This window comes from Triticum dicoccoides, chromosome 2A (assembly GCF_002162155.2).
Source record: "Triticum dicoccoides isolate Atlit2015 ecotype Zavitan chromosome 2A, WEW_v2.0, whole genome shotgun sequence".
NCBI lineage: Eukaryota > Viridiplantae > Streptophyta > Magnoliopsida > Poales > Poaceae > Triticum > Triticum dicoccoides.
The window spans coordinates 550,487,336-550,499,644 of record NC_041382.1 but is presented as its reverse complement, the minus strand read 5'-3'; the positions used below and the strand labels follow the sequence as shown (position 1 = coordinate 550,499,644).

General features: G+C 40.2%; 1 protein-coding gene across 1 annotated transcript in view; it reads left to right on the top strand.

The window, feature by feature from the left end:
- The first annotated feature begins 1,990 nt into the window (after window positions 1-1,990).
- The window catches only part of LOC119357945, an 11,329-nt gene continuing 1,010 nt past the window's right edge, over window positions 1,991-12,309 (top strand). Inside the window, exons 1-35 of the mRNA XM_037624701.1 lie at window positions 1,991-2,072; window positions 2,472-2,579; window positions 3,604-3,762; window positions 4,090-4,160; window positions 4,270-4,410; window positions 4,487-4,566; window positions 4,648-4,735; window positions 5,167-5,264; window positions 5,347-5,434; window positions 5,519-5,596; window positions 5,777-5,897; window positions 5,973-6,079; window positions 6,161-6,249; window positions 6,325-6,412; window positions 6,861-6,948; window positions 7,045-7,119; window positions 7,181-7,185; window positions 7,245-7,262; window positions 7,348-7,425; window positions 7,569-7,610; window positions 7,975-8,097; window positions 8,202-8,246; window positions 8,355-8,408; window positions 8,484-8,561; window positions 8,648-8,854; window positions 8,951-9,024; window positions 9,106-9,306; window positions 9,401-9,475; window positions 9,549-9,701; window positions 10,045-10,167; window positions 10,282-11,107; window positions 11,223-11,344; window positions 11,419-11,454; window positions 11,574-11,657; window positions 12,019-12,113. Of these exons, the coding sequence (XP_037480598.1) occupies window positions 1,991-2,072; window positions 2,472-2,579; window positions 3,604-3,762; window positions 4,090-4,160; window positions 4,270-4,410; window positions 4,487-4,566; window positions 4,648-4,735; window positions 5,167-5,264; window positions 5,347-5,434; window positions 5,519-5,596; window positions 5,777-5,897; window positions 5,973-6,079; window positions 6,161-6,249; window positions 6,325-6,412; window positions 6,861-6,948; window positions 7,045-7,119; window positions 7,181-7,185; window positions 7,245-7,262; window positions 7,348-7,425; window positions 7,569-7,610; window positions 7,975-8,097; window positions 8,202-8,246; window positions 8,355-8,408; window positions 8,484-8,561; window positions 8,648-8,854; window positions 8,951-9,024; window positions 9,106-9,306; window positions 9,401-9,475; window positions 9,549-9,701; window positions 10,045-10,167; window positions 10,282-11,107; window positions 11,223-11,344; window positions 11,419-11,454; window positions 11,574-11,657; window positions 12,019-12,082 (3,969 nt within the window). The 3' untranslated portion in view covers window positions 12,083-12,113. The remainder of the gene's footprint in view (window positions 2,073-2,471; window positions 2,580-3,603; window positions 3,763-4,089; window positions 4,161-4,269; window positions 4,411-4,486; window positions 4,567-4,647; window positions 4,736-5,166; window positions 5,265-5,346; window positions 5,435-5,518; window positions 5,597-5,776; window positions 5,898-5,972; window positions 6,080-6,160; window positions 6,250-6,324; window positions 6,413-6,860; window positions 6,949-7,044; window positions 7,120-7,180; window positions 7,186-7,244; window positions 7,263-7,347; window positions 7,426-7,568; window positions 7,611-7,974; window positions 8,098-8,201; window positions 8,247-8,354; window positions 8,409-8,483; window positions 8,562-8,647; window positions 8,855-8,950; window positions 9,025-9,105; window positions 9,307-9,400; window positions 9,476-9,548; window positions 9,702-10,044; window positions 10,168-10,281; window positions 11,108-11,222; window positions 11,345-11,418; window positions 11,455-11,573; window positions 11,658-12,018; window positions 12,114-12,309) is intronic.

The window sequence follows — 12,309 nt, the reverse complement described above, 5'->3', positions numbered from 1 at the left end:
GGATATGAATAAATCTATAGCATATATTCAAATTCAAATCCAAAATCGATACAATTTGGAAAAGCAGCAATTAAATTATGGTGAAATTACGCTCTCCAGGTTGTTACGACACACACGGTTGGTAAAACACAAACGTTTGCGATATGCACCATAATCCGAGACGGTTCACATAGAGGAAACGTGTGCAAGCATGCACACAATTGCCGTTTGCAAAGCATGTCGATATCAGACAATATCCCAAACGGTGCGGGCAAACTAAATGTTTGTGTTAGTTGCCTTATCGTACATGATTCGCAACCATTAACTGTTTATGATGAAGTATGCATCGTAAACGTTGCATTACACAATAGCGTGTTCGATAGTAGTTGTGTACGACGATGTTACGACGGTCTGACGTTTTGTAATCCTGTCTGACACTCGTACGATGATTAGCTAATCTTCTTAACAGTGAATCGTTTGTGATGGGCCGCGCATCATACACGTTCTATAATAGTGAACCATTTGTGATGGGCCGCGCATCATAAATGTAGCACCACGGAATACCGACTGCGATGGCAATGCGAGCAGAAACGAGGAGTACTGTAGGGGCCTTATCCCCGACGATTTCTGGGTCGTGTGGGAAGGACCCCCTATCGCCTATACTCATTTGGCGACGTTCCAAATGCCGTCGCGGAAAGGGGCTTTAAACACCGTTTGTTTGGAACCGACGCGCACCAGTGTTAGTAGTAGAATGCATCGAACGATTATAAGCAAATTCGATATGAGGCAATCATTCTTCCCATATTTTTCTTATTATTCTTCAGAACAACCCTAAGCATAGTAGACAATGTTCTATTGACTACTTTAGTTTGTCCATCAGTTTGAGGGTGACATGTAGTATTAAAAAGCAGTTTAGTCCCCAACTTAGCCCATAAACATCTCCAAAAGTGTCTAAGAAACCTAGTATCATGATCTGAAACAATTGTATTTGGCACACCATGCAAGCGTATAATTTCACGAAAGAACAAATCAGCAACATCATCGTTTTTATGACATGGTATAAATTGTGCCATTTTCGAAAATTTATCCACAACAACAAATATAATATCCCTCCCCTTCTTTGTTCGAGGTAAACCTAAAACAAATTCCATAGATATACCCTACCAAGGAACACTAGGTACAGGCAAAGACATATATAAACCATGAGGATTGAGTCGTGACTTAGGTTTTTGACATGTAGTGCAACGGGCAACAAAACGTTCAACATCCCGTCTCATCTTTGGCCAAAAGAAATGTGCAGCAAGTACGTCCTCCGTCAAAGAAGCCGCTGAGTGCCTAGTCCAAGGGAGGAGGCGGGGGTGGCGGGGCGAGCGCGGGGTTGGCGGCGCGAGGGAGACGGGGCGAGCGCGGGGCTAGCGGCGCGAGAGCGAAGGGGAGGGGCGCGACGGGGATAACTGCTAGGGTTTCACCCAATCGGGCTCTCTCTTTCCCTTACGCACGACCCGGCCATCCATAGGACGCCACACAAGCGTCCTCATGTGAAATATCGAAACTACCCTCGGCGGCCATCGAAAATTACAGCGCGGTGGCATGACCCCTGCGCGTATGTACAGCCGCACCGGCCACACCCACACTCAAGGCCAATGACAAATAGCAGCCCACGGACAAAAGACCCCATGTGTCATCCATATATGGCATAAATTCGGAAGTAAGAAATGAGAAGCACTATTCATTGATTGTCACATCGGACTCGATCCAACGGTCCAGATCGTTTCGTCTGAAGATTCGACAACCCCGATTCGTTTGGACAAGCAATTGGACGGCCAAGAACACAAACGCCCTGAGAAGGCTTCATTTTAGGCTAAGATGTAACAATGGGATTTGTCGGTAGCGAATGCAAGGCAAGGCGGCATAGGAAAAGTTTTAACTTTTTTTTGAGTCTAAACACACTTTATTATTCAAATAAGTTCATAGGGATACAATGAATGTCTGGTGGGTTTATAAGCCACAAATGGCGCCCAAGATCCAGACCGAAAGCGTGCTTAGCGAGACTATGCGCCTCAATATTGGTGGATCTACCTTCGAAGATGAAGGTACATTGATGAAAGTCTCTTGATGTTTCACTAATCTCTTTGACGATGCTAGCATACATCTCTCCCGTACCATTCTTGATGTCGTCTGCTACTCCCTGGCAGTCAGTAGCCACAATGAAATCGGACAGGGCCAAGTCTGAAGCTAGTGCTAGCGCCTCCCGGCAAGCCAGTGCTTCGAGAGTTGCGGGCTCCGTGACCCCCTGTATTTTGATTGCTGATGCACCCAAAAACTGGCCATAGGAGTCTCTGCAGATTGCGCTGAACGAGCCATGCAGGTTGTCTCTCGAGACCGCTCCATCAACTCTTATCTTCGCAAACCCCGGCGGTGGAGAGATCCACTTCTGCCTTGGTTGTACAACATTCGGAGCTGAATGCGGAGCACTCTTCTTTGGTTTGCAGTCCTCCAACTCTCTGATGTATCTCATGATGAAGTTATGCGTGCTCAGAGGACTTTGGAAGATGTTTTCATGGAGTGCCTGCCGACGAGCATACTAGAGAGCCCACATGGTAACTGCTACTTGGGTGAATTCAATAGAAGATAGTGTGTCCAAAAGGGAGAACAGCCAACGTCTTGCATCCGGCTCATGGGTGCTGTTTATAGCTTCAACCAAGTCATGATCTTGCAACGCCCATACACATCGAGCAACTGTGCAATGGAGCAAAGAGTGTTGCCATGAGTCTTCAGATCCGCACAAACCACATCTCGTAGTGGTTGACATGTTCCGATGGTGAAGGACATCAACTGTGGGGACCGACTGTTGTGCTAGCCGCCATAGGAAGATTTTAACTTTTGATGGTACATCCACTTTCCACAGTCTCTCCCAGGACTTGGTTTCTCTGGCAGTATCTGACGAGTGGCCTCTCCCCTCAAGCCAGGCTTCTCTCCTCATCTTTGTTTCAACAAGCATACGGTAAGCCGAACGGACTGTGAATGCGCCGTTCTTCTCATGTACCCATGACCAAAAATCCTCTATATGCCTCGTACACAAAGGTATCGACATAATTGCTTGTGCATCGGTGGGCAAGAAGATCTGCGAAACTATAGCTCGGTCCCATTCTGCGCTAGGCAGGATAAGATCACTAACCCATTGAGGTGGATTAGCAGTCAGACTAGCAATAGGTCGCATATTTGCTGGTCTCAGGATCCAGTTCTGATCCCATATGTGTGTCGTGAGTCCATCACCAATGCATTTTATGATGCCCTGCTTAAGAACTTTGCCGGAACTAACATGGCGACCCCAGCTGGCAGTGACCTGCAAGGCCCCGAGTCAACACCAAGGCCCGTGCGACAGCGCAAGCCCAACCCACGCGTAGCTGGGCCGGAATGGGCTTGAGCCGATCCAGCAGCTCCACCAGAGTATAGGGCATCCAGTGGATCACGGAAGGACACGGCGGCGGCTACCTCCTCTCTCTCATTCCCCAACTCGTGTACTCCTCTGTTCATCTGTAATCGAGAACGAGAGCCTCGAATTCCTTCGTCTGTAAGATAGATCGAGTGAATCCTGTGTTGCTCCTCACATTCACCCTGTAGACGACCCAATTTGCTACCTCGCTTCTGGAGCAGTCCGCACGCCGGTGACCCGGGCGCTTCCTCCGCGATTTGCCTCGACCTCGACCTCTACCTCGACGACCCGCCTCCCGCTGCGCGGCATCCGTGAGTCGACCTTCGCCTTCCACGTCTCCGCCGCCTGTAGGTTTCTCTCCCTCACCTCTCTTGCTACTCCCGTTCACCCTGCTGACGACCTATGTTACCATCTACCTCGCTTCTCGCGCAGCGGCACGCCGGCGACCCCGGCGCTTCCTCCGCGATCTGCCTCGACCTCGACCTCTACGACCTGCCTCCCGCTGATCGGTTTCAGCTCATTGACCCCTCTCCTATCTACACTTTCTGACTGGTAAGACCCAACGATTCGTCCTAATCCCTCCTTCCCAAGTTGTTATCATGATTCACGTTGCGTATGTGCCGTGTATTAGCCAATTAACTGAGGATAAATTCGTGTTTGTTATTTCTACACAGCTGTTCCCCGCCCGCCCGCCATGGATTATACAACCAGGGTCATTGCTTTCCATGGACTGTTTCACACTATTGTCTGTCAGACAGACAATACCCCATGCCCACTTTTAGCTTTATGTTAGTACTAGTTTATCACCTGGGCATTCTTCTACATTTAAATGATTAATATTACTTTGAATTAAGAATGTGATTGTCTTCACGGGTAATTCATTAATTCTATTGGGCGAGCTCAACTTAAATTTAAGGCAAGGTGTTTGTACTATATCAGAGAAGAAACTTATTGAGCGTGTCTCTGATTATTATATGACTAAGGCCACTCACAAGGTTTGTTTTCAATCTCGTGCAGTCGAATAGTTTTGTGCTTCGTGGTTGGGCTGTTAATGTGTAATGCAATTCACAGGTGTCGAAAATTAGGAAAACTACAAATAAGTCCGTCAAACGCTTGGCACAACCCATTCAATGTAAAATGATGCTCACAAGGTATTCAGTTGGTCAGTTGTTAATTTGTTCCTTTTATGTGGATTTGTTCATTTGTGTTCTAATATCATGTTGATGTTGTAGTGTTGAGCATATGGAGAACAGCGGAGAACTCAAATTATTTGAGCAATTGGGTATTAAAGTTTATCATGCCAATGTTGTTGATCCCAAGGTAAATATTAAGTGTGAACTGATTTTGTTTTTGCTATGTGACCAAGAGTATTTGTTGCTACTTCTATGCTTGCTTCATAACAAAATTTTATTGCTTTATTTCATTTAATTTGTTGATTGCTGATATTGGAGCATGATGATTAATTGTACTGATTATGTGATTACCTTCTCTCGCTCACGTTTTTACTAGAACCTTGTGATTTATTTAATTTGCGTTGATGTCTAGGAAGAAGAACTGGTTAGAGCCGTAGGGACAAATACATTTGACACCCTTTTGGCTGGTCTTGCTGCACATAAAGCTAAGACAGATGTGTAGAGTCATTCTCCCGGTTCTTCACAGGTGGATGAGAGTGCATCATCGCATTTGGAGGCAGTCGATTGTGAGCATTTTTAGTCTGGTTATTCGTATTATGGATTTGTAAATCGTTTTAGCTAATGATGTTCACTGCAGTGTTTCTAAACAATTGCATTGCAGGGGAATTGATTGATGACTTCCTTAGCAAGAAACACACTCAGTTAACAGCATACGGGTATGGATTGATGCTTTGTTTATGTTAATATGTCTCTATTCATGTTACTGATTAATATGTGGCTGTTGTTTTGAGATGACAGTATTCAGTCTATAAAACAACAGATGATAGATAAGAATGAAACCATATGTGCTTTGTTCTGGAAGAATCACTTTCACGTGATGTTGCAGGTGGTTTCTTTTTTATTATGTTACTTTCTGGATATGTACTTTAATAAATTTGTATGTTTTATAACTTCCTGCTTTCTTATGCAGCTACATGGAACTTTACTTCTGTTACAAAATACTTCAGACCAGGTTGAAAAGCCTATTGCATGGCAGCATATCAATGATGTATGTTATGCTATTTATTTCGACTTTGTTTTCTTTCCCAAGTTACAGTTCTTACTGTTTGAATGCCCTTACTGAAAACCTGTTTAACAATCATATATTTCCTCATTTTTAAGTCATCAATGTCATTTGATGCTTGCATGGGCAAATTAAATTGACTACTGAATTCACTTTTTCACAAAGGTTTTGGACAGCTCATGGACACAAGGGAATGACTATGTTGCAAAATCTGTGTATTTTAGAGGTTGCTGGACATTCATTATTTATCCTAATATGAATGGCTCATCCGCACTGGTAGCACTATGTAAGTGTGTCTCAATTGTGATGCAAATTTAGCTCCTGTTGAAGGGCTACTTTTAGTCAATCTTGTGTTCTGCAGGCAATGCCATCCTTCTAAGAGGTGATGTGGACCTGAGTAAAATACTTGATTGTAACTTGAGTCTAAATCTTGCCCAACTTCATCAAGTTGTTTTCGGGGCCAAAAAGGTTTAATCGAATCATTTCTACTTCCGTACATTGTCTTGAGTATATGATGTTAATTTGTTAATGAGCTGTTTTAATTTACAGACTGTGTCCTATACCATGACGCCAGAACAATGGCTTGTAGCAGTAGGATGCCTTCATCAACATGTCGATGTTAAAATCAACTTCAAAAAGTTAGTTTGATTATCTGTAGTTTCTTACTTCACGCGGTTCATATTCTGATAACCTCTTGTGTGGTAATATTGCAGCATCTACAACATAAAAATCACGAAAGACCTTCAGATTTTTGAGGGCCTTGGCTTTCGTTTATGTCATGGTTTCATCGCTGACCCGGAGGTATGCACTTAATACATATGGAATGAGTCGTTGTTCTAGCTACTGTTCCTTGACCTTTTCTAGTCTTCGGAATTAGATTCAACCTTCTTTCTATGATTTTACATCGCTGTTGCTGTATGATATTTCTCATTTCGCCTTTTTTGACACATGTCCTTAGGTGGGTATTTGTTTAAGCACTCTGTGAGTAAACCTTGCTTAGGAGTTCGGCCAATTTCGCCTTTTTTGACACGTCACTTTCTATATATCTCTATACATTACAAGCTGTTGTAGCTTTGCACACTAAACCTTCTAGCCACATAATTGTGTACATGAGGAAGAAAGAACATTCAACATGCTCTACTTCTGAAGCCAGATCAATGATTTGTATACTCAGTACCACTTTAGACATCTGTTACTAACAAATACTTTTAGCCTATGATTTACTATTTATGTTTGTTTAAATGTTTAGGATCTCAATCTTTGCAATGCAATTGGAGAAAAGTATTATGATTGTACAACTGAGAGCCCAACTTCTCATTTGAAGGCTGACGATCATGGTGAGAACTTTGTTTCTTCATTATTCAAAATTCTTTGTATATGTGTTGATTCCTTAGATTGTGACAAGGGTAATTCATTTTATTGTTCATTTGCAGGAAAGTTACTTGATAAGTTCCTAAAAGATCATGATACTGAACTAACACCATATGGGTACAACATATCTACACTATGTTTACACATGTTTTTCTCTCCACAGTAAACTTAATTTGTTCTTTTTTTTCAACCTGTCAGTTTGCGTAATTTACAAGAGGAATTGTCGGAAACAGATATCTGTGTTATATTCTGGAACAAATAGTTTCATACAGCTATCAAGGTTTCATACTTTGTTAGGTTATTGTCTCAGATTTTACTTAATAACCTTCCTGATATTTTATGTCCTCTATCCTTCTTTCGTGCAGTGCAATAACCGCATCTTTGTTTTGAATCCAAGTTTGAGGTCATTTGATGAACAGAAAATATGGAGAAGTTTAGACACTGTAATTTCATTGTCATATCTCTTATATCACTACCACTGTTCATATTGATTAGGTGTAATAATTTTTGTGACTAGTGAACTACTTGTCACTTGATTGTTTTTCTTTGAGCATCTGATTATACTTCTCACTCGTTCATTTTTTAGGTGGATGGTGCTGGAGCAACTTTGGCCAGTCTTCCTGACCCTGTAAGTGCATCATAAATGAGATATAATGCTAACTGATAATAATTATCTGGAAGAAGCTAATACAAATCTTAGTAGGTTCGAGTGCTCATATTGACTTTCTACACAATACGTTTTCACTATATTGTGTAAGAACAAACTACTACTATTGATTAGGTGTAGTAATAGTAGTGAGTAGTTGAGTATGTTCTATTACTAGTAGTACTTGTCAATGGATTTTTTGTTGGCTCAGCTACACACTATTATATTGTGTTAGAACACAAATGCTACCAACCAGCAGGCCTGTATCTAGAAATTTAGTGGATTAACTCTTTGTTTGTTTGAGTGCTCGTAAAGATTTTCACTATTTTCTTGATTAATCCTGCAGATCTCTGGAAAATCAGGCGAATTTATATGCATCAATTCAGATTGTTTATTGGCATTTACGTCATCATTTAATCTTCAACGGCATAATTATGTTAATCATACAAGTTCTGGCAGCACAAAATTGGTCTGTCTTTTTTCCTTTTCTTTCCCATCTAGTTATTGTTTTTATATATTTATTCATGTGTCAAACTGCGCACAATTAACCCCCGTTTTGCCAATGTTTTGCAGGACATTTTGCAACACAGAAGTGAATATAGTAATTGTTGGGATAGTGTAAGTTATTCTGAACAAATTGTTTATGCTTGTTTTCATAGTTTGCTCACACATTGTAAATTAGTTTTAGATATAATAACTCTTTTATTCCTTTTTTATGTTGTTCAGCTCTCATCTAAAGAGTCTGCCGAGATATTGTCTCTAGAGGATATGCAATTTAAGGTATTTTACTCGACATGATCATTACTTACACGCCATTTTGTAAGAAAATTATCTGAAATTGAAATATATTTTCAGAATCTTGAGGGAAAACTCATTGTGCGAATACTAGAACAGCGATCTTCTCAAAAGGACGGAGTTGCTATGATGTTGTTGGTATGTTATTTTGCATAACCTCTATACCATGTTCTGTAAGTATGAAATCAGTAAAGAGTTTTTATTCCTTTTTTGTGTTCTTATAGGACATTAGGCGTCGTTCCATGGAAGGAGAAAAGATAACGTCAGAAGTTCTGTTTGCTGTTCTCGATGGCGCCAGCGAGAAAACTTTGTTACGCTCTGATATTCGTAATTGCAAAGAGGGAGGAATATGGGACGTCAGTCCGAGTGACATCATAACTGACATGAACTCATTGCTTGCATGTCACAGCTACTTGCTTGAGAAGGCATTGGTAAGTTTGTACTATATTATGCAAGAGATGATGTATTGTCACAATATGGTTTCAACATTGGACATACACAAGCTTACATTATATAAATAATAACAGATGAACAAATGGTTACAATACAAGGCTGCACTAGCATATAAAGTTGGGGAAGATCTTATTGCCACGAAGAAAAGGTATCACTAACACCATTATGCATTACTGAGATAAAAATTACTCTTTATTATCATTATGTAACTTAGAAGTAAAATATCCAGTAGGGGAAAGAAGGTCAACGACCAAAACAGTCAGGGAGAGCTGGATATTTCTGCTCATTCTACCGAAGATCATAGTTCTAATTCTACTGACCAACATGATAGCCCACCTTTAGAAGGCACCAAAGGTCATAGTTCTAATTCTACTGGCCAACATGATGATCCACCTTTAGAAGGCACTGGAGACGGTACAAAAGATGACATGTATTATCGATTAATATCATTGAGTCTGTTATTGCTATTAAGTTATTATGATGTCAATTTCTAACTTTGGAGCGGAAACTTCCATGGTTCAAAGTAGCCAATCCTTAAAACATACTGAAGACGACAGCATTGGCAATCTGTATGATTTGATTCTTGAATTCCTTAGGAGGTACTGCTTATTCATTTTCCTTCTGACTCGTCTGCTGTTCGAACAAGTGTTTATGTTTCATATGTTTACGCAGCTTTAGGAACAACGACCCCAAAAAGTTCTACAGAGGCGAAATTGAAACGATTAAGTATATGGGCAATTTGGATATACACATTCATTTTCCGCACATGAAAGAGTATTCTGCAGAACTTGCTGCATATATTATTGATCATCATGACAGTGACGGGTATGTTTGAAAGTTACATAGATCCATCCTAATGTTATATGTTTTGCGTACTTGTTGTTGATACATGTCTTGTCATATTTAACATTTGTATCTCATACTAGTTATATCTTGCTGAACAATCTACTATCATCCTTATCTAGTAGTTTCAAGTTTGTTTGGCCTGGTCTCTGCATCAATTATAAGTTATTTTCTCCACTAAACCTGCCTAAACTGCTTAGTAAATGTCAATTGTTTGTAGATTAATACACACCTACCTTAAATTACCTCATTTTACTATCTTTGGACGAGCACCTCATCAGTTACTGATTGTCTCTGTTCTAACCTTATTTATATCTTATTTCAGGGTTAAAGCTGATATATCACGTGCTGCTGCTCAATACCTTGTTGAACATAACATTGGAAAACCTGAGGAAGAGATACATGAGGGTATAAAAGTGATAATGGTGGATCTGCCCTCACCAACCAGGTCAGTTTTTAATAATGCCCCAAATAAGAAAACATTATTTGTTTGATATTAAAATTTTCTTACAACCAAGTAACCAACAAAAATTGACAATCGTCTTTCTTTTCTCAAATGCAGTAACATGTCCTTTAAGAAATATGCTAGGCTAAACAAGTTGATAAGGCCTTTTAAACTTCCGAAGAAGTTTCGTCGACTTTTTTCACTTAGATGGAAAGGAAGATTGTACTTGATGACATATGCTGGAAGAAGAGCTGCTCGTGGGCTAATGAACTGCATCATTAAGAAGCACAAGGAAAAACTTTGTTGGAGAGGTGAATGGAAATTGTCTGACATGCGCATCGAAGATGGATTGTTTGTTATTGACACAGAAGCATTGTATGTTGCGGATGTCGAGGGTATGGCTTGGGATTATAAGAAGTACATTGAGCTTCTGAATCCTTTCTATGTCATAGTTGAACAATCCTCCTCCTCTGGGTCAAAGAAAAAACAATCCTCTTCCTCTGGGTCAAAGAAAAAACAATCCTCCTCCTCCTCGTCAAAAGAAAAACAATCCTCCAATAGTCCACCATATTGGGAAATTCTTCAAACTGACACCATGGCGATGCCAGATCCGTTCAAGGACCCAAAGGCATTTGACAGATTTCAGAAGTACATGTCTGCACACTTTGCATTCATGCCACCAGTTAGTATATTTCAGTTTCTTTGTCTGCTATTTAGCATTTGTGATGGACTGCGGCCAAACAACGATCAACAATATGGACCGTTGAACGTTAAGCCGAAGGGTGTTGAAAATTGGACACCCAAGGCTATAGGAGTATTTCTGTTTAATGACGTCTTCTTCTATTCGAAGAATGGTGTCATTGTCAATGCGTATAGTAATACGTACTGGTATATGCTAAAGTTTGTTAGACATTTCTCTTCACATATTCTAAGTCTGACAAAGGTATTTCTCAAGGCCTTAACATATATTCTGTTTTAGCTAGTTTTGTTCAATTGGTGTATAGAAATGATTTGTGATATTGTCTGCATGTTCTGAATTTTGTTTTGTTCTTGTGAAGAACACTGAAGGCCAAGACGTCCAAGATATGATCTTAATACATTTAATGCTAGCCTGTCGTCTTGATCGTAATTTGGCATCACTAATTCGACACATTGTTAATCAAACAAACATGGATGGACTGTAAGTATTTGTGTTTCTTGTTTTATCTTATAGCATATTGTTCTTCTTAGTTAATGTATTATATGTCATTGTAGATTTTTACGTGCATGGCAAGCGCTCTTAGCTTCAGAGTGAGTTTCCTAAATATTATATTGCATATTGTAATTACGCTTTTTGCTCTACATGTAATGATGGGATCATTTTAATTTTTATTTCTTGTATCATGTACGAAAAATATATAAATGTGAAGTGATAAAATCGAGGAGGATTTCTTAGAAGATCAAGTATCTGAATCTGAGGATGAAGAAAGTGACACTGATGTTGAAGAGACAAGGTAACAGTCTGGAAAACAAGAACTGTGATTAGATGATTTAATATATTTTGTTCATCTTGCTATGTTATACTCCCTCCGGCCGGAAATACTTGTATCAAAATGGATGAAAATGGATGTATCTAGAACTAAAATACATCTAGATACACCCATTTCAATGACAAGTATTTCCGGACGGAGGGAGTACTACATAGATAATAAGCATCTGGTGCAAAAGTTCTGGGTTTTAATTTGTATTTAACATATATATAATCAGATATGTACTGTGATATGTGATATTGAAATCCTTAGAATAATTATTGTGGAAGTATTCATGATTGTGACTTTAAAGCTCCAAGCATGAACAATATATATAATTCTACAGGGATGAAATCGAGGATGAAGATATTGCAGATCTTGAACCGTTCAAATCTGAGGATGAAGAGTGACAAGGAATGCTATACTGGGAAGAGACAGAAGGTAATATATAAATGCACCCTAAACGCCTCAGCCCTGATCGTGTCGAGTAGGCTAATGCTACAGGGCTGTGCTCTGTTGATGATTATGTCTTGAGCTATGAGCATAATCAATGAATGGGTTCCTCCTCTCGCGGGGTTGGCGGTGGCATGGACTGTCTGCTGCCACCAATCCACAAAAGTCTGCCCAGCAGATTGGG